This window comes from Sphaeramia orbicularis, chromosome 24, assembly GCF_902148855.1.
Source record: "Sphaeramia orbicularis chromosome 24, fSphaOr1.1, whole genome shotgun sequence".
NCBI lineage: Eukaryota > Metazoa > Chordata > Actinopteri > Kurtiformes > Apogonidae > Sphaeramia > Sphaeramia orbicularis.
In genome coordinates this window covers 23801517-23826757 of record NC_043979.1, presented here as the reverse complement: position 1 = coordinate 23826757, position 25241 = coordinate 23801517, and the positions used below count along the sequence as shown (strand labels likewise).

At 38.4% G+C, this 25241-nt stretch overlaps 1 protein-coding gene across 2 annotated transcripts; it reads right to left on the bottom strand.

Moving 5' to 3' along the window:
* Positions 1 to 620: 620 nt before the first annotated feature.
* On the bottom strand, positions 621 to 25241 carry hbs1l (HBS1-like translational GTPase). Of its 2 annotated transcripts, XM_030128461.1 has the most exons (18): positions 25089 to 25241; positions 24370 to 24435; positions 24115 to 24246; positions 23707 to 23934; positions 12449 to 12557; positions 11882 to 12132; positions 10454 to 10619; positions 9192 to 9309; positions 8110 to 8256; positions 7477 to 7551; positions 7249 to 7366; positions 5491 to 5559; positions 5258 to 5362; positions 4736 to 4826; positions 3821 to 3929; positions 3624 to 3724; positions 3027 to 3171; positions 621 to 1655 (listed from the first exon to the last, which is right to left on the bottom strand). In XM_030128461.1, exons 1-18 carry the CDS (start codon positions 25129 to 25131, stop codon positions 1644 to 1646), a joined length of 2085 nt encoding a protein of 694 aa, XP_029984321.1. In that variant the 5' UTR covers positions 25132 to 25241; the 3' UTR covers positions 621 to 1643. The 2 variants fall into 2 exon arrangements, with proteins under 2 accessions (XP_029984321.1, XP_029984322.1); XM_030128462.1 differs by lacking the exons at positions 621 to 1655; positions 3027 to 3171; positions 3624 to 3724; ... (9 more) ...; positions 11882 to 12132; positions 12449 to 12557 and adding an exon at positions 20625 to 23115.

Below are 25241 nucleotides of genomic sequence, written 5' to 3'. Positions count from 1 at the left end.
TGTCACTCCTGTGATGCAACGTTAATGGTGAAAAATACACTGAGACTTTGACAAACACACAGCGCCTTCAGATGACATTTTTTTCCCAGGACGTCCAGTCATATATGAAGACAACGCAAAACCACATTGTGCACACTCCAAAGGCTTGGTTGAGGATGAAGCCCCCCCTTTAGCAAATTAAACATGTGTGAAGCATCATGTGAAATTCAATGCAACAACAAAGGACTACGCTGCACAGCTGAAGACTAGTTTGGGAAGAATAGGGCGAAATTTCACCTGAAACACTTCATCACTTGGTGTTTTGTCTTTTAAGTGTTGGGGAAAAAAATGTAGAACATTTTGTACCACTTTTTTTTTTTTTTTTTTGAGGGGGGTGCATCTTAGGTGAGAATATGAGGAAAAGATGTATATTCACAAATGACAAGTAGATAAAACAAAACATTAAATATTAAATATGTTGTGTTCATACTGTTTAGAATCCAAACATTTTTTTTACTTTATCTTTGTGTTGTATATTTCAACTTAACTATCAGTAAAAGTCAGTATAAATCATAGAAATGTGGTCAATTTTGTTCTCAGAAAAAAGAAACAAATATGAAAATCAAAACTCAGACAGCAAATGACTGATGTTCTGTTCATTTTACACCCTTGTACTTCACACCATCTTCACTGACATGTCTGATTTAACACATGGAGAAACAGAAATACAGCTGCTTCCACCTCCCCGTTCACTGAGCCCAGTCATTTATAAAAACAAAAAAAAAAAATACAGCCCTTAAAAAAAGGTCGGTGCTTTACAGAGGATCTTCTTTATAGAAGCATTTCAAGTAACCCATCTTTTGTGTGTGTCAATTCTATCTTGAGGTAAAAATTTCCATTTCCCTCACTTGTTCATAAACTGCTCCTACATATTTACAGAATTTTCCATGTTTGTATTTGCCTCCTACCTCTTAGCATTGCGTTTTGCTAAAAGTACATTTTAGGCATCTTACTGCACATGAAATAAAAACATCTCATATTAATTTCTACTTAAATTTAATGTTAACCATTTCAGCAGCACTGATTAGTCTGATCGGACGCTCTTTTTGTGATGTCAAATCCTCATCTTTAACAGAAAAATGAAGAAAAGGACATCCCTCTGCCCCAGTTCCAGTTTAAATAACTGGTTTTATATCACCAGGATTAAGAGTCTTTCAAAGTAAATGCTAGCATCCATAGCTTTCATCATAGCTTCTTTAGGGAGATCTGTGAAAATATCAAAGCGGGAGGATTATCTGTCAGTCTGCTTACAGCTTTGATTTGGCTTCATGAAGCAGAGGACTTTGTTAAACAGGTACAATCATGATTAGAAGTGTGGGGAGGACGGTGAAGTTGGGTTTGGTAGTAGTAGCAGTGTAGCTGTTTGGCTGTTTGTCCAGCGTTGGAAGGTCGTTTTGTGACGCCCGGCGAAGTGGGTGGCGTCTTTGCGGTTAGTGTTGATCAGAGCAGTCAGGTGAAGCTGCCTCTGCACTGGATGAACAGAAGGATGTGTGACGTGAAGCTCTCGGTCCATGAGAGATATCGACTGAGGAATTGCACTTTGTCTCTGGCTGCATGCGGGGTAGAGCGAAGCCACACTGGCTCTGCGCTGATGGAAACACACTTCATTCTTTGATCTAAAGAAAGATTAAGCAGAAACTAATTTAAGTCGACAAACCTAACAATCCTGCAACTCTTTTGCAAATTTGTCTAGTGTGTTCAGCCTTCTTTTCTCCCCCACTGCAAAGGGAATTCCCCAAGGTTCTGTTTTAGGGCCAGTCTTAGTCACCATTTACATCAACAATATCACCTCATCACTGTTCAACTGTAACTTCCACGTTTACATTGATGATACGAACCTTTACTACTCCACTGAATCGATCCAAGATGTCATTCTTCACCTTCAGTTATTAAATAAATCTTAAAACACATTTACATAATCTGAAATTAGTCTGACAGGAGTGATATTTTGTGCTTTTTTTTTTTTTTTTAAAAGGAATGATACATTTTAAAACACTTCCCTGTGGTCTACATAAACTGTAAATGTTATGCTTGGGTCTGAATTCTTCATTAATTCAACACCACAGGTCCATCTTCAACCCTATTTCTGAGTAATGACACCAGAAAGGTCATTTTGAGCGCTGGCCCTTTAAAGGCAAATGAGCCACTTCACACCCCAACCCCTCCAGTTTGTTGACTGTGCCTTTTGTCCCGTTCAGCCAACAACTGAATATTTTAGGTAATCGGCTCGAAGCCTGGGCATATTTTCAGTATGGACTACAACCGCTGCTGCTGACAAACAATTATGTCGTACTCGGAGAAATGTTCATTGGAAGTCTGGACCTTATATGTGCAAATGTCGTAACATAACTAGTTACAGATGTAACAAATTAAGACGGAATTAAAACAGGTTGTAGAAATCCACTTGATTTTTGCTAAAATGAATATAAAGATAGCTTTGAGGCACCTGGAGGGTTCAAATTCAAACTTTTTGAACTATTAGGGTCCAAATACACAAATAAATGAACCAAAGACTAATAAAAGGGGGTTTAGCAAAATATGACCCCTTTAAAGTCTTCCAAAACTAAATAGATGCTACTCTCAAAGGCAAAACATATTGACTGTACATATATAACTTATTCTTATAAGGGTAGATCCTTATTTTAGCACTGTATAACTGTGCTAACTTTTGCTACTGTTATTGCTACGTCTTGTTTTATGTTTTCACTCCTTTACACCTCATATTCTTACATATTTTAGTTTATTTTAGGTAACAATGGCAATGAGGATTTCCCTCAATGTGTTTGCCAAGGGTTTAAAATAAATTAATTGATTAAAATTAATCAATTTTATATTTTTGTTTGATTGCTACATGTCAAAGAAATTAAGGAGTTAAGGTTATTTATCTAAGTATCACGTTTTACAGAAAAAAAAGACAATTATCTAGGTAAATACTTTATATATACAGAGCATAGTTTATCTTCATTTGCAGGAATCCTATAATGTACCTCAGTGACCACGCCTGCAGCGATGGTGGAGCCGACATAGCGCAGCATGAAACGGCCCAGTTCTTTGTAGTCCTTGTAGAGCTCTAGTGACACTGGCCTCTGGGTCTGGATCTCGACGATGGCATTCATTCCCTTACTCAAACACCTCAAACACAGACAGACAGTAATTAATCCATGTTGTTCTAGCTTAAACTGCTCTGCCAAAAATTTTGAATTCCACCATACTCTATTTCAATAATATGAAAGTTTCAGGGTTTCAATAAGAAAACATTACAAGGGTAAGGAATCATGTAAATGTAATCATCCAGTGTAATGTAGAATACTTTAACAGCTCCTTTAACTTACTCTACTAATACTACATGAGTGAACTCTGGTGAAGGTTCATACCGTCTTCCACATATTATTGTTGTAGGTAATTCATTTATCACTTCATAATCACTTCATTTCTCGTACTTAAGGCAGGAAAACAAACAACTACCCCTGTCTGCTAAATGAATTGCCTACAATAATCATGAGTGAACAACATCCAAGAGCTTCCTAGTGCTTGTATGTTATGCTTGTATGTTATATTGGAACAGACCCAAGTCAAACACTTACTTTGGTTTCTTCTTGAGGACTTCGCCGCTGCTCTTGTGCAGAACACTAACCAGTTTCTTAATGGTGGCCGGTTCACTGACTGTTTGATAATGTAACAGTACCTGCACCGAACAAACACACACGAAAAACAAATATGCACACAAATGTAAACAAGCACTAAGAGCACATGTGGGAAGTATAAGTCTGAACGTACTTACAGGGAAACCTTGTGTGATGGGGAGTTCTATGTTGAAGAGGAGGATGCGGGCTCTGAATCTGGTGCAGGTTCGAATAGGCTCCTTGGGATCACAGAACACACAGCCCACACTGAAAGTAGTAACCGCAAAATGTAAGACAATTCATACATGTTATCCCAAATGAAGATGAAACAGAGAATAGTCATTGGAAAACAAAAAAAATGTCTTCATGTTTCAGTAACATTACAACCAGTGTCTAATGCAGCAATAACACTTCAAAACAATCATTTAGACCAGGGGTGTCGAACATATGGTCCTAGGGCCAAAACTGGCCCGCAGGATGAATTTGCGATCATCAGTGGTGTTAAACTCGTTTTAATTCAGGGGCCACATATAGCCCAGTGTGATCTAAAGTGGGTAAAATAATAGCATAATAACCGCTAAATAACAACTCCAAATTTTCTCCTTGGTTTAATATGGAAAAAAATTTAATTCCATTTTGAATAAATTTACATTTACAAACTATCCTTTCATGATAAAATGTGAATAATCTGAACAAATATGAACATCTTAAAAAAATGTATGGGATTTTAACAATATTATGCCTGTAACTAAATGTTCTGTTCCTTTGTAGATCCGCTGCTCTGTAAGTTCTACCTGTATAAATGAAAGGACATATTGTTAAAATCTCTGGTTCACAGTTGATTCACATTTTATTGTGAAAGGATAATTTGCACATGTAAACATTTTCATCATGTAATTTTACTGTTTTCCTACTAAAACAAAGAGAACATTTTGAAGTTGTCATTATGTTTTTACTTTACCGGTCCAACCCACTTGAGGTCAAGTTGGGCTGTATGTGGCCCCTGAAGACTTGACTTAGACTTTTAGATTAAGAAAAAACTAATATATTGTAAAATTTGTCGACTTTCTTACTTGATCTTGATGATGTCCATGCCGGTGACAGTCAGGCTGACATGATCTCCCGCCGCTGCCCATTCCAGAGGCTCGTCATGCAGGGTTATTCCTGCAGTTTTGCACAAAGTACAGGTCACCCAGCTGCCACATGATGGCAGTATGTGTTTCCACTCACACAAACATGTTCACAACAGACACATTTCGATGCAGGTGAGTTTGGAGCTCGGTTTAAGTCCAAGTGAAGAAATGCAGCCAATTCATTTCAGCATAAGTAAAAAGTTTTACCATGCACTTTTTGCTCATTTATTTAATCATCTCTCATATTAGATTAAATGTATGCCAGTGTTTAGCTCTGTGTTTAGTATTATTTATTTCTTTATCTTGTCCTCTGCATAGATTAGCTGTCAGTGCGGTAATCTCTTTTAACACCGACCCCTGACAAGAGCCTGAATATTTTATATCAAAGATCTGTTTAAAAACATCTTTTCAAATCAGGAAAGTGGTTTAAACAGTACTAAGACATCAGCCGTGCATGTGTACCTTTGACCGTGCATGTTTCATTGGGAGGCATAGCAAGTATTCTGTCTCCAGTCTGAATGTAACCAGCCTCGATCTTTCCTGTTACACAGAAGCCAGAACCCTGGTCTGGGAAGAGAGAATGCAACATCAGCAATTTCATTTTTTTATTGTTTTTTTTTTTCTTCCAATTTAAAAAAGAGAAATGAATATTGGCACGATCAGGGTCCCATACTATAGACTGAGTGTGACTTTACCTTTAAACACATCTGAGACGCACAGTCTGAAAGGTTTGTCCACAGATCTCTGAGGGGCCTTGAAGGCATCTGAGAAAATGCAAAAGATAAAGGAGAAAAGGGAACAAACGAAACACAAGAGGAAGGGGACAGGAACAGGACAGGAAAGGTTGGTAAATATCACCAGAACGTGGGGCCAGAGGTAATGAGTCACTTTTACTGGGAAAAGATGAATAATGGTATAGTGGTATAGTCTTTACTGGATGTGAGTCTATATGATAAAAGTCTCATCATATGATTATTACAAAACCTAGACTCTATGGGTCATTTCATTGGCTTTAATCATACAGACCAGTTAGTGTGGTGCAGATAGTAATTTTATGATGACATATCTTATTAATGGGATTTGAATTTTACTCATCTCTGTATTTTAACTTTACTCATCTCTTTTTCAGACATGATACTATCATACACGGTGCATTAACATCCAGGCATGAACATTATTTACTCTTCAATCAGTACAGGACATGTGCACATTATTTACATATGTCAAGTACAAATATTTATAATGTTTAAGACCTTTTAAATACCTCTAGAAGGAAAAAGAACAGTGGCAAAAAAAAAAAAATCTAATTGTGCAGTACAAAGCCATGTAGATAACAGAATTTACAATGTGCCCATGAACACAACATGACACACAAGTTGCTGCCACTGTAACGAACAGTGCAGTGTGTCTGTACCTGACAAAATAACACACAGACTGAAACTTTCAGAGTTTTACTGCCAGTACTATTTTGATACACTAAAATCTACCTTCTAGTCTTGATATTTACTCAACAAGCCAGAAATCTACCCGGATTTGCCACTTCAAAGGCTTTAATTCTGGAGAGATGTACAAAATGTACAAATGGAAATGGTTCTTAACACGGAAAAACATAATAGTGGTAAAATGAAACTTGAAAACTCATACTCATTCTACCCCTGTTAAAATTCAGCATCTCCCCTTTCATGATTTCAAACTTTTAAGCTTAGAATAAAAAGGAAAAGAATGTGTCTGTGAGCAGATGTACAAAGACACAGAAGACTAAGGAAGACTCTCTGGATGTATTATGCAGGAAAACATTTACTGGACTGAGCTCATGAGAACCGGATCTCCTAGTTCTGAGGTCAGGCTGCAGGTCATGGTGTGCGGCTGTCTGCACACTTTGCCTTGTACTCTACCCTCCATCTGGATCTGTAGCCTGACCTCAGAACTAAGAGGAGGCTAAAACCAGAGGTTATGTTAGAATTTTTTCTAACAAAAAGTATACATGCACTGTTGAGTTAAGAAGTTTTCACTATGGTGGCGAATGTTTACACCAGAATTAAAATGAAATAACATCAAAACCACTTCAGCAAATTTCTCCACTGGTCACTTATGCAATCACTATATTGCTTACCCTGGCAGTTTTTTCAAGACATGACTAAATATGCCTCTACTGTACTGCTGAAAGCTTTTTTTTTGTGTCTGGTTATAAGACAAGAACGTCCAGTTATGAGTTGGAAGCATGCACAGTAGTTCTTCTGGTTGATCTTTGCTTTTATCAGAGGAGAGAAGGCCTTTTATTAAGATTTGTTTCTAGATTAGATTATCACACATCAGCATTCACAGAAACTGAAACACTTCACACTCTGTCAGCTTCTACCCTTAGACTCATGATGAGCAAAGAGCAGAGATACTGCTGGCAAAAAAGCAACAAATGCTGTAAGGGTTCCATGATTCATGCCAGTGTGCATTACCAATCTGTTCCAACAGGCTGGGTCCAGAGTACCAAGAGGTGAGTTGGGAAACTGAACTCCTAGTGACAAGGTTCTCTCCTGACAGGCCACTGGTGGGGATGTGGAAAACATCAGACTCCTGGCATAACAGATAAGCAAAGGATCAAACATCAACCACCCTCAGAAGCAAGGCAGTTATCTGAACCAGTTAACTAGAATAATAAAACAAATCATTTAGTGCCACCTTACTTTGAATCCCGCCTGCTTTAGAAAATGGCCAAGCTTAGATGTGATTTCCTGGAAACGCTCCTGTTGCCAGTTTACCTGTTTCATGCACACACGAAACAAACAAAGTCATCGTTTCAACTGATGTGAAATGGAAATGTATCTGTGATGTGCCAGTAACTGTAGGAAAACAATAAACAATCATATTTCTTAAGAGTGGCACCTATCTTTAGAGAAACGCTCTCAGAAAATCTTTAAAAAAAAAAAAGAAAAAAACTTTCTGTTTCCAATTTCACTGCTCTTACTTTCACACAAAACAGGAACATTCTGCTCCGACATTATTTTTCATTACACTTTTAGCTTCTTTTGAAAAACAAAAAAATATATATTTGTGGATGTTCACTTGCTCCTGATTAAGGCTCTTGAATTTTAAGCTGCGACCAGATTCCTCAGAATAAAGATGAAAGTAACTGCTTTGAAATGAGTATTCATTTTATGTCTTTATGGATTGATATCATTCAAAATGTGTGGAAACTTGAGCCTCCATGAATCATTTGTAAGAATAGTATTGAGTATTATACGTTCATTGAGCGTCTTTAGTGTTAATGACTCAGCGTTGGTCTCCACTGTGAGTCAGTGATGTAGAGCTGCTCTGACCTGGTCCATCTTGTTGACAGCCACAGCCAGCTGAGTGACGCCAAGTGAACGAACCAACAGGGCATGCTCTCTGGTCTGACCACCGGCCTCGAAGCCTGCCTCGAACTCTCCTCGGCTGGCATCCACGACAAGCACAGCTACGTCGGCCTGGAGGATGAACCGAGGACAAAGATAAGAACCACACATCTGCTGCTGCTGAGGCAAGTACCACGCTCACACACACACAACTCAGTATTTTACAAAACTTTTTTTTAAAGTACTGCCAAATACACCACAAAATCAGCAACGACATGTGTGAATTAATTAATAATATGCAATTTATTTTGCTGTATTTCCTCCTCTGCTTCTGATACTTCTTCAGTTAATAACCACATGAAGTAGCAGACACTGATGCGCAATAACAGAAACCTTTTAGTCAAGACATGAATCAAAACATGAGGACAGTCATATGGTAAAAAGAGAAATTACATTAGTCCCCCAAAACAGAAGCAGACAAGCACACCCATGCTTGCAAAAACACCTTGTGACACCAACACCCAAAACCGCTGAGGTTATTTCAAATCGCATAAAGGGTGTGGTAAGATGAGGGTAAAGGAAGAGGGTAAAGACATTAGATGAATAAATCAGCAGTTTTCAGGTTCTTAGTCTCACCTTAAGGCTTCAGTAAGTGCATCCTAGATAAAACAAAGATAATCATATCTGCCTAAAGTGTAGAGATAGTTATGTCGGTGTACTAGGATGAGTGTGTTTCTAATCAATAAGTATCTATGTGATATTACGTGTTGCTGATTATTTAATTTGTGCATGCATTTTGATATATTGTTGAAAAGCACTGTGTAATGATTCAAATTAATATTGTATTAAGAAACTGCATATTTATCTATATTATACCATTTCCAAACCCACCATTATATTGTATTACCTCCTTGTTAACTGTCCTCTTGCAGATAAACAGTGTATTCAAATGGAACACAAACATGTACTGTATCAAATGGTTGCAACACCCCTTCATTCATTCGTCCATTATTGTTTTTAGACTGATGTTAAAAGCGACCTGTGTGGTGGACTCCCACGTGCTGTACCTGTGCAGCTCCTGTAATCATGTTGGGAATGAAGTCTTTGTGTCCTGGGGCATCCATCAGGGTCACCACCTTGGAGTTTGTCTCAAACTTGGTCATTCCCACATCCATTGTTACACCTCTGTGGAAAACACATATACAAAAAACAGATGCAACCAAACTGACAAAATGGTCAAATTAATTCTTAAAATGCAGAAAACAACACAGAGCAGAGGTGTGGTGTGGTGAGCAGCTGTTCTACCATATTAGTGGATTTAACCCTCAAAAACTTTAACAGCCACTGATGCCACTAAAACATTTAATAACTTTTGATCTACTAATCCTATCAAAACATTTCAATATTTCAGGTACAAATATAATGTCTCAGCTTTTCAAGGGCATCAGATAAGACCCATTTAACCACCATCGTCTGCAACCTTGATTCATTAATAAAGCCCATGCAATTTAACAAAATGACAGTGGTTGTAGACATTCAGTTAATGATTTATTTAACAATAATGATATATTCGCTGTTCTGATATAATATCCTTTGAATTCACTCGTTTTAACACTTTTGACCTTCTACATCGTTAGTAAATTAATCACAGGAAAATATTTGTTTTTCACTGAAAAATGCAGATAACAATACAATAAAGGGTGATAAATAACCGCTAATAAAATTCATTTGGAAGTCATTATAAAAATAATTCAGGCCTTTAATGGTTAAAAGGCTCCAATAATTTTCATTCAAAGATGACATCCTGTGACGGGCGAGGCACACGGTCAGATTGTGTCAGCATTACGCAGATGTTTCAGAAGTTACTGATCAGAAAATATGGATCCCCACCCTTGTCACTTTCTGTTTCTTTTGTCTGCCGCTTCCGTTTATTCTGGCAACAAACAAAAGGAAGCCACTAATAGGGGAGATGAGATTTTGACAGGTTTTCAGCGCTACAGAGGGGCGGAATCAATGGTAAAAAAATGTTTATTAGCAACACATAATGATAGTTTAAGTCATTATAGCACCTTTCATGGGACCAACAGACACTGTACATAGTAGACAGACTGGCAATGCAAACTAGCAAAGGTAATATTTTACATTTATGTCAAAACATGCACGGAAAAATTTTTTGGAAAAGTTTGAGAAAGTCCTAACAGTTCTTGGGAGGGTGTTCAGCTGCCAAACTTAACCTCTTTTCTTAATTAGATTGATAGCCAGGATACTCAATAAAATATAATGTACATCACTCGTATATATTTGCATTATTTGATTGTGTGTATTGTACCTGTCCCTTTCCTCGCCAGTTTCATCCAGAACCCAAGCAAAAGCGAAGGAGGCCTTGCCCGCCTTCTTGGACTCCTGCTCATACTTATGCATGGTGCGTTTGTTGACGTTTCCAAGCAGGTAAAGAAGGTGGCCCATCAGCGTGCTTTTACCCGCGTCTACATGACCTGCAGAGAAAGAGGGGAATGTATAGTGTTTTCAGACATTTAAGGGTGTCAAGGTGAAAGAGTAATAATATGAGCAGTGAGAATGAGAGGTGATACCATGGTGGAATGAGGGAATACAGAAAAAAAAAAAAAAAACAGAGGAAGAATGTGCAGAGAGTGATAAGACAGGTAGTGAAGGGGTAAGAAGATAAGACGTAGCAAAAGGAAACCACAGATGGGAAAAGGAAAGAGGCAGAATTGCAGAAGTGGATGGAGGTAGACTGAAATGGGAACAAGGATCGCGGCTGAGAGGGGGGAGGGAGAAAACCATGGTAAAACGAAAGGTTTCACAGTCTGTGGGAAACTAGAATCATCTGCACTTCTGAAACTACCAAGTCACTTTTTCTGGTGTAACTCAGACAAAGAAAATATGATTGAGCAACTGCACTGAGCTGCTGTTGAACTCACAGAACTGCCTTAAAACACTGACCAAAAAATGAAAAGACATTTAGACAAAGACAGTTACAGGAATTAGACAGTGAACTACACAGACAAACTATGGATGGCACTTTAAAATACATTTTACTTAATAGAAGATACTTTGAAGAAATGAAAAGATAAGGTTTAAACTTAAACTGTATGGAAACTGACCTGTGAATGTTCGTATTGCACTTTGCCTATTTTGAGAATGTTGGGGATTTTTACATCTTAATCTTTCATTTTCCTCTTTTTTCCTGCTTTATTAGTGTATTCTACTTATATTATTTATTGCTTTTATCTATTCACGTTTACTTTCCTTTTTTTTTTTTTTGCTAGTGTTTTTTCACTTTGTTTTTGTATGCAACTGAGCTAATGTGACCAAGTAATTTCCCTTGTGGATCAATAAAGTTTGTCTGAGTCTAAGTCTTGTTTCCTTTTTATTTGTGCATGTACATATACGAGCGTATAAATAGACATGGATTTATGTCCAATTACAGATATAAAGATATATGCATGTATACATGTTTACACTGACATATTTAAAATTTCTTGTATTTTGAAACCAGATCAAACATTTCACTGTAAATATAGTCAATGATCTTCGTGCACATGACAAAACTGCACTGAAAGAGTACCTCTAAAATAAATCTAATAAAATAATTTGTGAATTTGTATTTTTTAAGTCTCAGCTTCATGCAGACGTTTTTTTTAGCAATTCTTCAATCCCCTGCAACTATGCCAAAACCCTAAGACATAACATTTTAACATAAGAGTAAGGTTTTGCTGCTGCTTCTACTTCTTACCTATAACGACTAAATTCAGCAGAGGTTTGCCACCCTGTCTCTTCTCCAATTCTGACTTGATATTGATTGACTGTCTGGCCTTTCCAGACGTTCGACCTGGGGTGGGAACGGGAGCAGGCTCGTCAGAGTTCGACCCTTTAGATGGGGTCTCGGGACGTTTGGTGGTGGCCTCTGCTGCGGGTGTTACGACTGCGTTTTCGGGACTGCCACCTCGGCGTGCCGAAGACGTGACGACGCCGTTCTCCCCTGTGCTGAGGAGAGAGTCGAGATGGGTTTAATCTCACTGAACAAGTGTACGGATCATGTAAAGCACCTGTGTGGAAAAAATAAACTTGCCCTGTCTATATGAGATAATTATTATGAATGTATTAAGCATCAATTTATGTTAAACATAATTACAAACAAAGCACCTAACCAAACCACAGTACACACTTTCACTTACTCAGACAAACCCTAATGCTTATCAAGGGCACATCTAACATTTTAATCCTCAACTACTCATCTCATGTCAAACTAAACCACTACAGAACTTTCCTTGACATGTATTTGCGTGCTTGTGTTAAGTACCTGGGAACATCAAAGCCCATGGTTTGCTTCTTTCCAGACACAGTCATGCGGGCCACTTTGGGAACCACCTCAGAGTCCAGCTTGTTGTGAGAACCATCTCTGCTTTTAGCTACAGGGGAAAACAGAAACGTACACTCACTCACAAAGGCAGTCTTGACTCAGATATGTGTAAAGGAGCAAAGAAACAAGTTAAATACATTGCTGACAGTTGTTGCTATACATCACTGGCTGATTAAGGCTTAAAGGTCTCACTCTCTGAAGAGCCTTCAGATATAAAAACTTAAGTCGATTTACAGCTTTGAACAATGATACCAGATCTAGCGGTTACGGTTCATTCCACATTTCCTGAATGGAAACATTAATGAATCTAGATCATGCAGCTCATCAACATCCGAAAAGCTTTTCTTAGTAATATGTGAAACGCTGCCATATGCCGCAAAAGCACACAATCAACCACATCCCTACTGAATACAGCTTATTAAAGTACATATTACTGTGTTAAGATATCTACATTATACTATTGATATGCTGCATAACTGTTTCCTTTCCATTGTTGAATATCTTACTGGTATTTTTTTTTGGTGTGAGCACCTGATGCAATGCAGCCTCCTATCTGATCAGAGTTGTTCCTACTCTGCAGCAGTGAGACTTGTTGAGGTCATTGCTTTGTCATCCCTGTCCCAAATGGCCACGAGTACCAGTCATATCAACCTCCCACTGATTCATTTTGACTGGGCTGCACAGCCAAACCCAGTGCATCTGTGCAGCGGTGACATCCTGGTAGAGAAAGGGTTAATTTCAAAAGTGGCAGTTGCCTCCCGTCTCCACGTAAATAGAGCAATGTGACACAGCGTTTCTTTTCATGAGGTGCCAAATCAGCAAAGTGTGGAAACTGCGTGCATTGTCACAGGTAGTCCTGCTCAAATGCTTCATGCGAGAAGGTCATTTCCCATGATTTCCTTTTTATATGTTTGGCGAGTGTCACAAAAGAACAAACCCCGACACAGTCCTCATGCAACTGATTTTATTGCAACACATCTGTCCAATCAGATAATTCTTGTTCCTTTTTGACTTTCCTCATTTCAACTTAACACACATTTTTTTTTTTTTTATCTTATATTTTAAGTACGTGAAATTCTATGGTTTTAATTACATGTTTGTGTTTATTCTTATACGTTTCATGCACTTATTCAAAATAGAGATAGAAAATACCCAGCAGGAAAAATGAGAGGAGGTGTGATTCAACAGAATTATTAATGGACTTTCTCTAACCTTACATTCTCTGAATGACTGGTCCTGCATTAGTGAAAAAGTCTGTCTCATTCTGAAACTGACAGACGCATGAACTGCAATCAGGAAAACGTTTTTATTTATAAGGTAATTGTATTACATTCCACTTCAAATACTGGTGCATATGCAGTTATAGAATGTTAAGTGTAAAAAGCCAAATTGTGTCAAAAGGGTAAAAAAAAAAAAAAAAAAAAAAAAAAAGGAAATGTATTGCACACAAAAAACAAAGATGGATACTTCTTTTTCTAGATAAATATTTTCAACAAACCCTCAACTTGTTGGTACTTTTTACTACAATGCAGAAAGGTGTCCAAAAACAACCTCTTTACTATCATCTTGACTATAATCTGCATCTTTATGATGTTATTTGTCCTGCAGAAAGCACAGTATGAAAGGAAAAATATACTCTCTGGGGAGCTTTGCATCTTCCTGCAGCTGGGGCTTTTCTTGTCCCTACTACAGTGACGAGGAGGTTTCTACCACCTGTGCATCAAACAGGAAAACAGCTAGTGGGTCTTTTACAAAATATCAGCTGTGAAACATATAAACACAAGTTTAAATAGAACTATTTAAAAAAAAACTAAAAAAAAAAACTATGCTACAGCTACTTGGGAATGTAGAAAAACTCAAAGCACAGCAGTGAGAGTACAGAGTGTCATCACAGACCCTAAATGCCTCATGTACCCCACTTCTGAACATCCCAACTACTGTATTTTGCCAAAGGATAAAAGACTGCACACCCTTATCAACAAAATCTTAAACAATCAACACTCACTTATAACAACTGGACATCTTGTTCTACCCAAGCACTTTTTTCCCACTTGCAAACAACTCACCTGCCACATAAATTTTCTTTAGCTGCCCCAAGGGCGGTCTGAGACAGCCAGACAGAGCGGTCAGGTTTTGAAATTTTGAGCAGGATCTCTTTACACTGTTTAGAGTGACAGGTAAACAGTTGGTGCCCTCCCATCCAGGATTTCTCTGGTAAAGGGGACCCTTGTAGTGACTAAGAGTAGGTGAGTCATAAGTACACCCTGGCCTGAGGGCCCAACTGAGTAAAGGATATGCGGAGTCCGCCCAGGATATGCAAATATCAACCCATCCCCCATCCAAACAGATGCGTGCAGGTAAAAAGTAAAATAACAAGAGCTGGGGCATCAAAAGCAGCTAATGGGGAGACTGCTGGCCAGCGATCTGAGACGGACACATAATGCAGTGTGAGGACAAGACCGGAATCTAGTCCTATTGTTTGTGTTTGTTAATATGCATGAAAACTGCACTGTGCTCTGAATCTGCAGGTGAAAACACTTCATTTTCCCATGCATGTATCTTGATATTCATCACAAAGTAAGTGTATCAGTAAAAAACAAGTATGTCTATGAGGCTCCCTACCACTAGAGGCCACTACAGGCTGTGAAAGACCAAAAATACAACATATTTACTCAAAACTTTATGGGCTTATTCACAGTGAAAGTAGGGTGAGTAAGTTGTAGCTGACTAACTGCTGATGTTATGGTTTACATGTATTTTAACAAGTTTATAATAAAAAGGCTTTTGAGGGGTTTTGTGTGGAAAAAATAAGGCTTTTTTTGTTTATTATAAACTTCAAAAGGTTAATTTAAACAACAAGAGATTAAATTAAATCATACAATCTGTTATCTGTTTCCAAAAAGAAAAAAGAAAAAAAAACACTTCTGTATTTTGGGCGCATTAATAAAAGCAGAAATGGTAGCCAGTCTCTTCTTTAAAAACATATGGGTGTAGCAGTGAGCATTTAAACTTCATTCACATTAAATTGATAAGACATGAATGAATACGAATACGAAGGAAACGAGAGTCCCAGTAGGGGGAAAGGCTCTGAAAGACCCATGTGGCCCCTTTCAGGTTGAGTCACACCAAGGCACACAACGTCAGTACCACCAGTCGGCATTTCATAGAATATAAAGACATCTCCTCATAGCCTTCCACCCACACACACTGCAGACCGTCAGCTTTGACTCATACCAAGTACCTGGGAACTCTCACCTACTGTTTACAGAAACATTTCAAAATAGGACTACAACATTATTTAAAGGTGGGATATGAGATCTTAGAAAAACGGTTCGAGCAAGCTACATTTCGAAAATACTCAATTCAAAAGTCCAAACCCCTTTCTTCAGACATCCCTCTGAAGCCACACCTCCAGAGTATTGGTACACATCACAGCAACAATTCGCCGACTCTGTACGGCTCCGTCTTGGGTTCCAACACCAGCTACAGCCCCCAGGCCCCGGCTCCAGGTCCGATCCCAGCTGAGGCTCCAGCTCGTGGATCCATGCATACCTCATTCAATCTCCTCCAACACCCTCGCTCTTACAGAACAGCCCCAGTTCAGTCCTACCTGACTAACGTTACATTTCCTAGTAACTTATGTTTGTGACAAAACAGTTTGCTGGTGAACTTTCCATCCCAGTATAACTAATATAGCCAAGCTCTGGCTCTGGCTTCGTTTCCTGTACAGTTGATCCAAACCTCTGAGAACACACGATTCATGCACAAAGAGGGGTACACGCAGAGGGGGGAGGGACAAATGGCAGCTGAGTTTGATAGACATACCACTGTTCAATCATTTCGAGTGGGCGCTCAAAGTGATTGGATGGTGTTTTTTCAGTCCTGTCCATTCCACAGGTGACTAAATTTCATTTTTCTGTCAGAGCATTTAATTGGTTGTAATCGGGGTGTGAAGGAGATTTTAAGCAATACAATAAAAAATGCTCCAGGAAAACATCTCACACCCCACCTTTAAGTCTCCAACCACCAGCCTACAATGCCAAGATACACTGTGATTTACACTGTTTAACACATAATTAAATCAAATTAGTCAACCTATATAATGCTATTCTAGGGGTTTTATCCCGGCTCAAAAGAAGGTGAGGTTTTCAAAAGGAATTATACATTTTAAAACATTTCCCTGTGGTCTACATAAACTATAAATGCTAGGCTTTGGTCTGAATTCTTCATTAATTAAACTCCACAGGTCCATCTTCAACTCAATTTCTAAGTAATGACACCAGAAAGGTGGTTTTGAGTGCTGGCCCTTTAAATGTATATGAGCCACTTCATGCCCCACCCCTTCCAGGTTGTTGACCATGCTGGTCTGTCCCATTCAGCCAACAACTGAACACTTCAGGTAATCAGCTTGAAGTTCGGACATATTTTCAGTATGGACAATTATGGCGTACTGGGAGAAATGTTTGTCTGAAGTCTTGACCTTATATGTGCAAATGTTGTGACGTAACTAGTTACAGATGTAACAAATTAAGAAGGAATTAAAAAGTTGTAGAAATCCGCTAGATTTTTGACGGAATGAATATAAAGATAGCTTTGCAGCACCTGGAGGGTTCAAATTCAAACTTTATGAATTATTAGTGTCCCCAAAATACAAAAAAAAAGTACCAAATACTAATAAAAGTGGGTCTTGCAAAATATGAGCCCTTTTACATTCCTTTTCAGCAAGAACAATAACATTGACATATATATTAAAATTACTGTCATTGTAGTTTTACTGATGAGGTGGGAGTCCTGAAAAAAGTCATCAGTGTGACAAACTCTTTGGCACTTTATGAGAATGTTTAAAAGGCTCCTTTCCCCTCCAGTAAAAGTCATGCGTTTACTGGTACAAACTCAAAGGGTTCATATTTTGCTAAACCCACTTTTATTAGTCTTTGGTACATTTATTTGTGTATTTAGACCCTAATAGTTCAAAAAGTTTGAATTTGAACCCTCCAGGTGCTGCAAAGCTATCTTTATATTCATTTTGGCAAAAATTGAGTAGATTTCTACAACCCATTTTAATTCCTTCTTAATTTGTTACATTTTAAAACTAGTTACATCACGACATTTGCATATATAAGGTCAAGACTTCCGACGAACATTTCTCCGAGTAATTGTTTGTCAGCAGAAGTGGTTGTAGTCCACACTGAAAATATGTCCAAACTTTGAGCCAATTACCTTAAATTTTCAGTTGTTGGTTGAACAGAGCAGCACAGCCAACAGCCTGGAGGGGGTGGGGTCATTTGCATTTAAAGGGCCAACACTCGAAACGACGTTTCTCGCATCATTACTAAAAAACAGAGTTGAAGATGGGCTTGTGGAGTTTAATTAATGAAGAATTCAGACCCAAGTCCAGTTTATGTAGACCACAGGGAAATGTTTTAAAATGCATTATCTCCATCGAAAAAAGCTAAGTATCACTCCTTTAAATCATGAATGTATCACTGTCATTGCTGCAGCTGCAGCTAAAAATGACCTGAATTCACCAAGTGCAGTGCTTGTAGAAGTTTCATTGAGCCAGAGTTGTCACAAAATTTGTTGGAGGTGGCCACTTTGTAATTCTGTGTGGGGAAAACCCCTCTTATGCATTAGCATCTACTTAGGGGTCTCAGGGTGAATTTTTAATTTTCTGGACGTGACTGAAAGTTGCGGTTACAGCTTTGTCAACACTATAATATCAGTGCAGCAGAACTACAGGGGAATAAACTCCAGAGAATAAACGGTCCATGATTTCTTCTTTCTTCAGAGTTCGAGATAATGTATGTAATCACAGTTTCAATTACACACAGCACATGAAATAGATTCAGCATCATTTGCATGAGCAAGGAGGAGGAAGAGGAAACTTTTGAGAAAATCGTAAAGTTTAGAAGAGAAACAATGTTGGGCTTGATACTACCAATCATCATATATAGCTATTTTTACTAAACATTTCACTGAGTGGTAAAATTCATTAGTAAAACTTACCATTTAGCCATGACTGGGTAGTCTAGTTGAAACACAAAACCTATGTAAACTTTAATAAACAAGTGGCAATGATGACTGTGATGATTATTTGTCACAAACATGACTGATGAAGAGAATACGTTCAAGCAGAGAGCTGAAGCAAAATAAGGCACTTGAATATGGAAAGTCCTGGAATCAATTTGCATGTAACAAACATATGCAGCATTCAAAGTTATTCATGATGCTCTTATACAGTGGAACTCAGGGTTTAAATAACCAGCTGCGCTTCAACAGACAGAAGGTGAAGCAACATCGTATCTGAAGACACAGCGCATGACTTCTTCAAACTACATTATCGGTGCTATTTTAATACTTTTAAGCTTGGCTTGCCATTTAACTTTACAAATGAACTTTGTACTTCTTGTGCTATAAATACAACTTTTTCCATTTTAATAAAGAAGCATCTTTCCTTGTTTTTTGTTTTCTGTATGCCTACTGCACCACAAAAAAGCATTAGTATTGATGGTATGAAAGTCCAAATGCACACGCTTTCTTTTGACCACCAGTAGTGAGTAAAATGGTATTTTCCAGTGTTGGCACCACATCACAACAAAACAATGTTTGTGCAACACGTATGCTCTGCAGAAGCGCAGAGCCTGTGAAGACAAAATGATTTGATCTGTCAAAGCCTTTGACAAAGCTGTGAAGTTTGAGAGACATGATCAGATTTTCCTACGTAGGTGGTGTAAGAGAGGCACACTGAGTAAGGTGATCGGCTGCTGTCAGACTCGGTGTGTGCTTGGGGTGACATTTTCTCCAAGAGTATGGCTTCCTGCTGAAACCCACACACAGGTTTGCCTTAAGTGAAAAGGACAAAACAGTTGCTGGACAACCCACTTGTGTTCATTTTAAAAAAGCAAAGTCTAAACATAGTGTTAATCCCATCTTTACTAACAAATAACAAGCAACTGAGCTAATTATTTCCAAACATTAAGATTCTAAACTAAAACTAAGAAACCTGTTTAACTTGTCACTATTTTGTCTCTAGCCTCTATTATCTAACATCTTCCTCAGGCTCCACATTTGTTTGACTCCCTAAGAATCCTGTTCACTCATTACACATTTCATCCAAGCCCTTCCACTTCACTTTAACTGTTTTTCCAATTAAAACCACCATCTCTCATATTTCTATAAATTTTGATGCAAAGATATAGCAATACACTGAGACCATGTATTGCATCTTCTTCTTCATTATTATTACTTAACAATATATTCACAATAGAGTAATTGTTAGAGGCATAAGGCGCATTGTTGGTTTTCTTGTTCTCTTGTATGGCTTCTTCCTTCTCAAGGATGCATATTCATTTAAAATGGGCCATGTGACAGTGTAGAGAGGTGATCGACACGCACATCCGAAAAATGAGAGGTGTGCGGGATCCCAAAAAATTGATGAAAACATAAAGGAAGGTCCTCACAGCCTGTGAGCTCCCAAAAAGTTTATTAAACACAGTAGTGACATTTCGGGCCAAGGCCCTTCATCAGACAGTGAAGGGCCTCAGCCTTTGTTTAATAAACTTTTTTGAGCTCACAGGTTGTGCGGACCTTCCTTTATTTTTCCATGTGACAGTGTAAACACAGCGTTTTACAGGGAACACTGCATCCAGGTTGAGGCTTTAATGATACGAGACTAGAGGATGTTTATTTTTCTTTAGAGTTCACACAAGCTTTCGGGTAATTCACTCTATCCTGCAGCAGTTTACGCTATATATTTTACTGTTACTAAAAAGCAAGTAAATTTATGACAATACACCAAGATTTCACTTTTTTCCACCAAATCACCCAGTTCTAAATCACACAAATGTTGCTCAAACCTGCGTTTTCCATCCAAAATATTAGGGGCTTGCACTCCATTTTACACTTGATAATTTTATTTGTGTGACACCATAATCCAAGTAAATAAATCACTTGTTTTAAAACCATACTATTCTGAAGGTATACGAGCAATAAATCACTGTGTAATATGGTAACCATTCAATACAATAAGCCTTAGAAGATATAATTTTTGTTACACTCAAGCAGATGCACACAGAGCCATAGAGACACACCCATAAAAAAGGGCATTCAGATTATCTAAAATCAGTCATCTTTATTTCAAAACAGACAAATAAGCCTCTGCCAATGTGTAATAAACACACCCACTGTAAATCAAACCCATCTGTACATTGAAATATAAAAAAAAAAAACTTTTACCTCATGCCTAAAAGCATTTATTTCAACTCATTCAGTATAATACTAGTTTATTCAGTTCATTAACAGCTCTTATTTGAGTGTGTGAGTGTGTGTTTGTGTCTGTACAAACATGCATAAGTGCATTCTTTCGCTCATGGGAAAATCTCCAGGTGTCCTCTACACCAAAATGTCAGCAGTAAACCAGTACAATGGTTAACTGATCCATATTCCAATAGCTGCAGCACACCTGCAAACAAAATCAACCTCCTTTTCTGCTTTGAGATGAGGTTCAAGTAACTCCAGCTAAAAAAAAAAAAAAGAGGCCATGCTATGCTAAGATTAAACTGCTTTACTTTATACAAAAAATAAAAAAGCCAGTTCCGTTCTCAGGATACAAAAATAAAGACTCAAATCTAAAATGCATCAGACAAAATCTAAAAGTTCTTCAAAGTCTCTTCGTGCTTTGAAAATTGCTTTACTTCTATCATTTTCAAGCTGCAAAATTAGCTAAGTAGAATTTATTTGTATATTCTTTTTGACTAGCAGAATATTGTCGGGTATGAAATAACAATATTACGACTTGTTCGTCTCCCTCTAAAAAAATATGAAATATATATATATATATATATATACATGCAATAATACTTGTTTTTTCACTAGTGATCAGCAGCTATTATTTAATTTTATTGGTCCCATGAGTTTGTTCTATTCATGACTGTTTGAGGGACACTGTTAAAAACACCCACAAATATTGGTGACCCTGAGTGTGTTGATAAGTTCAGATGGTAAAGCAAACACCATCAGAAAGATCTGAGGTTGTTAATCCAAGCGAGTCAATTTAGCACCAATATGGATGTAACTTAATTAAGTGCTTTTAATTTATTTACTCGTCTACCTGGTGAAAGCTTTTCTTTGATTAGCCCGGACAATGTCGTCAGGTGACGGTGTGTCAAAGCGAAAAGGTACAATTGGCGGAAGCTGCTCTTCGGACTTTCCCTGCAGGCCCTGTGGTTTACACAGGAAAGCCTGGTGAAGACTTCCGGCGCTTTGACCTCTTATTTTGCCCCTTAATATATTCCTTCTCTGTTTTTTACGGCTCCGACATGACAGCGTAATGGCAAACAATGAAGGCTGTGCGAAAACAGAAGAATCACATCCAAAGGCGACAGGAGACGGAGGAAGGTTGATCTCAAAACGACGAGGACCTGCTCCATGAGACTGGGAAATGAGTGCACTCAAATCGATAGACTCAGGGGTTTTGGAATTTTGATGCTGTGGTTTGTGGTCCAGCTTAAATTTGGTCCCGCCCTCTATAGCACAATCTGCCAACACACCAGCCTTCTCTGGTTTTGCTGGTGAAAGGAGTGAGGTGAGGGAGTACTGTGACCCATTTGAGGTGGTTGAGGTTTTGCCTTTGTGTTCAGATGCTGAACGCGATGCAGCAAGCAGCTCAGAGAGGCCAGGTGGTTGTTTCAGTGCAGTTGCTGAGAAGTTAGTGCTAAGAGGTTGAGGGCATGCAAGTGAAGTGTTAGTTTGATGCTGTAACGCGAGCTGAGACAGTGAGATAGTTTCACTGAAGCATGAAGAAGTAATGTCAGTTGACTTAGAAAAGCCAACTAAATTTTCTGGTCTTCCATCGCTTTGTGGTTTAGACTCAGTGTTGGGATTCTTGCTTTGGTGCTGGGAAGCAAGTTCAGACAGTGAGAGCATTTGTGTCGGTGCACCCATTCCAGAAGTCACATTGCCATGGGGACTGGGGAAGGCGTTACTAAAAGTCGGGCTGTGGTTTGAATGTTCCTGGATTAAATCAGCCAGCGACAGGCCTCCCTTAGGATCAGCCATTGTGCCTTTGCCTCCAGTCCCCAATCCCACTGAGTTATTAGTGCTTTGGAGAACAGAACTGAGACTGCTGAAACCAGGAGGAGGGGCCAGAGAGGAGTTTGCAGTAGTTAATTTGGGGTTGTTTAGTGACAGACTATTCAGAGAAACTGAAAGGACAGACGGTGCTGAACTATTCGATGTGGAAAACATGTTTAAAGATGCTAATGTCCCCAGTGAAAGACTATTCTGATTAGACATTAGTGATGGAGATGTACCCATCAAACCACCGACTGGTGAAACACTCAAACCCTGATTCGTGTCAATTAGTCCTGACCCTTTACTCTTCTCGTGTTCAGACATGAGCTGCGCCAGGCTGGTGCCACTACTAATACCTGCCAAAACATTTCGACCTCCAGGTATTTTAGCTGCAGGGTGACCTTTCAATTTAGATAACATGTCTCTTGACTTTGTGGTGTTTTCTGACAGACACAGCTCTGTGTGATTGCACCCATCTGTTTGAGCTTTGGGTGCTTTGGATGCAATGTCTGTGTGAGAAGCAAACAAACAGGCTCCTTACCTTACAAAAGCCAATTGCAGTTGACGAGAAGGAGGAAGAGCAGAGGGGCCGACACAAAGATAAAGATGAGCGTTCAGATGAATGATAAAACAAAAAAAGAAAAAACACAAAGGCACTTTGTTAAACATTTTAATTTTGTATCTTTACTTTTGTTTACACCTATCCGTTTAAGTAAACTTGAGAGTAAGCACTTAAGCTATCTTTCATACCTACATTACTAATAGTCATTATTTATAATATTTGTGTGAAAATCTTTTTTTTCTTTTGTTATTTGGTAAATCATATACAAAAGAAGAAAATGTTGTCTATATCACTTTACTTAACTCAAATATTTTCTCAAACATCAGTCTATATGGAAACAATATAATGAGTTGAGAAATTCAAGTCAAAACAGCCTGGGCACTATTTTTGGTCGGGTTACCCTGTTCATTTGAAACTGGTTAATTAAATTTGAGTCGATCATAGCTGCAGAATGTAACGTTTAAATACATGAACAACACAATCAAGAATATTACTACAATAATTTAATCATGTCCTGTGTTTCTAGCAACTATGATAATCCTTATTTTGTTCTGCTCAGGTGTACCTTTCTCAGTAGCTCTTTGAGGAAGCGGTGCTTTCTCCTCGCTGACTCTTGTCACATCTTCACTGGTACTTCGGGTAACTGGAGCTGTTTTACTGTCTTCAGACAGAACCGCATCGAGTGCCCTCTGTGGGTCAAATCCACATCTCATGGCGGCTTGGGTCAAGACTGAATCCGGTACTGCATCTCCAAGCACAGCTCGCATGTGGTCCAGACAGGAATACAACTTGGCTACAGATTGTAGAAGAAAGATAAGGTATGATCAAAGTATTTTGAATCCAAATGCATACTTGGCAAATAAATGTATGTATGAATGAATGAATTAATTAATTGATGATTTAGATAAAAAACTGCTACTATCTTAAATTCTGGTGAAACAAAGGGTTATGGTAACATTTGTACTGATGATACCTTGATCAAGTGGGTCAAGGTTGTGGCTGACTGTAGGAGACATAGGTGCATCCTCATCTTCATATTCTTCCTCCTCTAGTGTCTCCTCCTTTGGAGCTTGAATCTCCCGTCGTGAGTAGATGAACTGATTAGCTGCGTTAATGAAAGACTTTATGACTGCTTTGAACTTAATCAATTACGAAATCTTGTCTATCTAAAAAAGAAGGGGGGGTGTTACATTATGTGTACTGCACCTCACTTCTCAAAGGAACCAACCTGTTGCTGGTGATATACAGTAGTCATCTTCCACAGATTGCCCATACATGTCATCATCTTCAAAGTCTAAAAACAAAAACACATGCAAGAAAATATGTTACCATTCTCTACATGACACATTTACATCAATGTAGAAAATACAGGAGCATGACAGACAGAGACCCTTTAGTGTCAGCTGGCACTTTGCTTTGTCAGCAACTTAACAGAAAGGAAAACACATTGCAATTTGTCAAAATACTAGTTTCCTTTCATGATTAACAATACTCTTCCACGGTTTGGACAAACAGGGAAGCCTGCCAATAAGTAAGGTGGAAGAATTAAAATATGTGTTTCTGAAAAAGAATCTTTATTGGTTCTCCAAAAAAAAAACAAAAAAAAAAACAAAAACAGAAAGTTAGCAGCTAACAATGTAGCTAACGTTAACTAATTAACATAACATTTACAACAACAGACATAGGGTCCCTGCCATGTGTTACCATTTTTAAAATTAACCTAAAGAATTAGGGGCATAGAAAAATAGTTTAAGTGGAGTATATCTGACAACACTGAATTGTGCCAGCTGCTAAGTGACACGACAGCAACATTATCTTGCCAGCTAAACTAGCTAGCATTAGCAGACTAAGCTAAAATCAACAACAGTGAAGTTAGCTTCGCGGCTAACTAGTTTAGCGGTTTAAGGCCTTGACGTAAGGTTTAAACACACACTCTGCATTATCTACCTTCATCGTAGTTGTAACCTCGGACATTTCTGTGCCGAGACATTGTGTTTATCTGTCTTCTGTCGACCCCAGCGTCAGTGTTTGTCGGCCACAGGCTGTTGTGACATGTGTCTTAATGCCCGGCTGCCATTGCTGCTGCTGCTGCTGCTGGAG

Excerpts from the sequence above, each read along its gene's own strand:
- hbs1l (XM_030128461.1), bottom strand. The coding sequence starts at position 25,131 with ATGTCTCGGCACAGAAATGTCCGAGGTTACAACTACGATGAAG. Across the intron at positions 23,935-24,114 it reads CCTTGACCCACTTGATCAAG|CCAAGTTGTATTCCTGTCTG; the intron begins GTATCATCAGTA and ends TACAATCTGTAG. Across the intron at positions 3,930-4,735 it reads ATGGACATCATCAAGATCAA|TGTGGGCTGTGTGTTCTGTG; the intron begins GTAAGAAAGTCG and ends TACTACTTTCAG.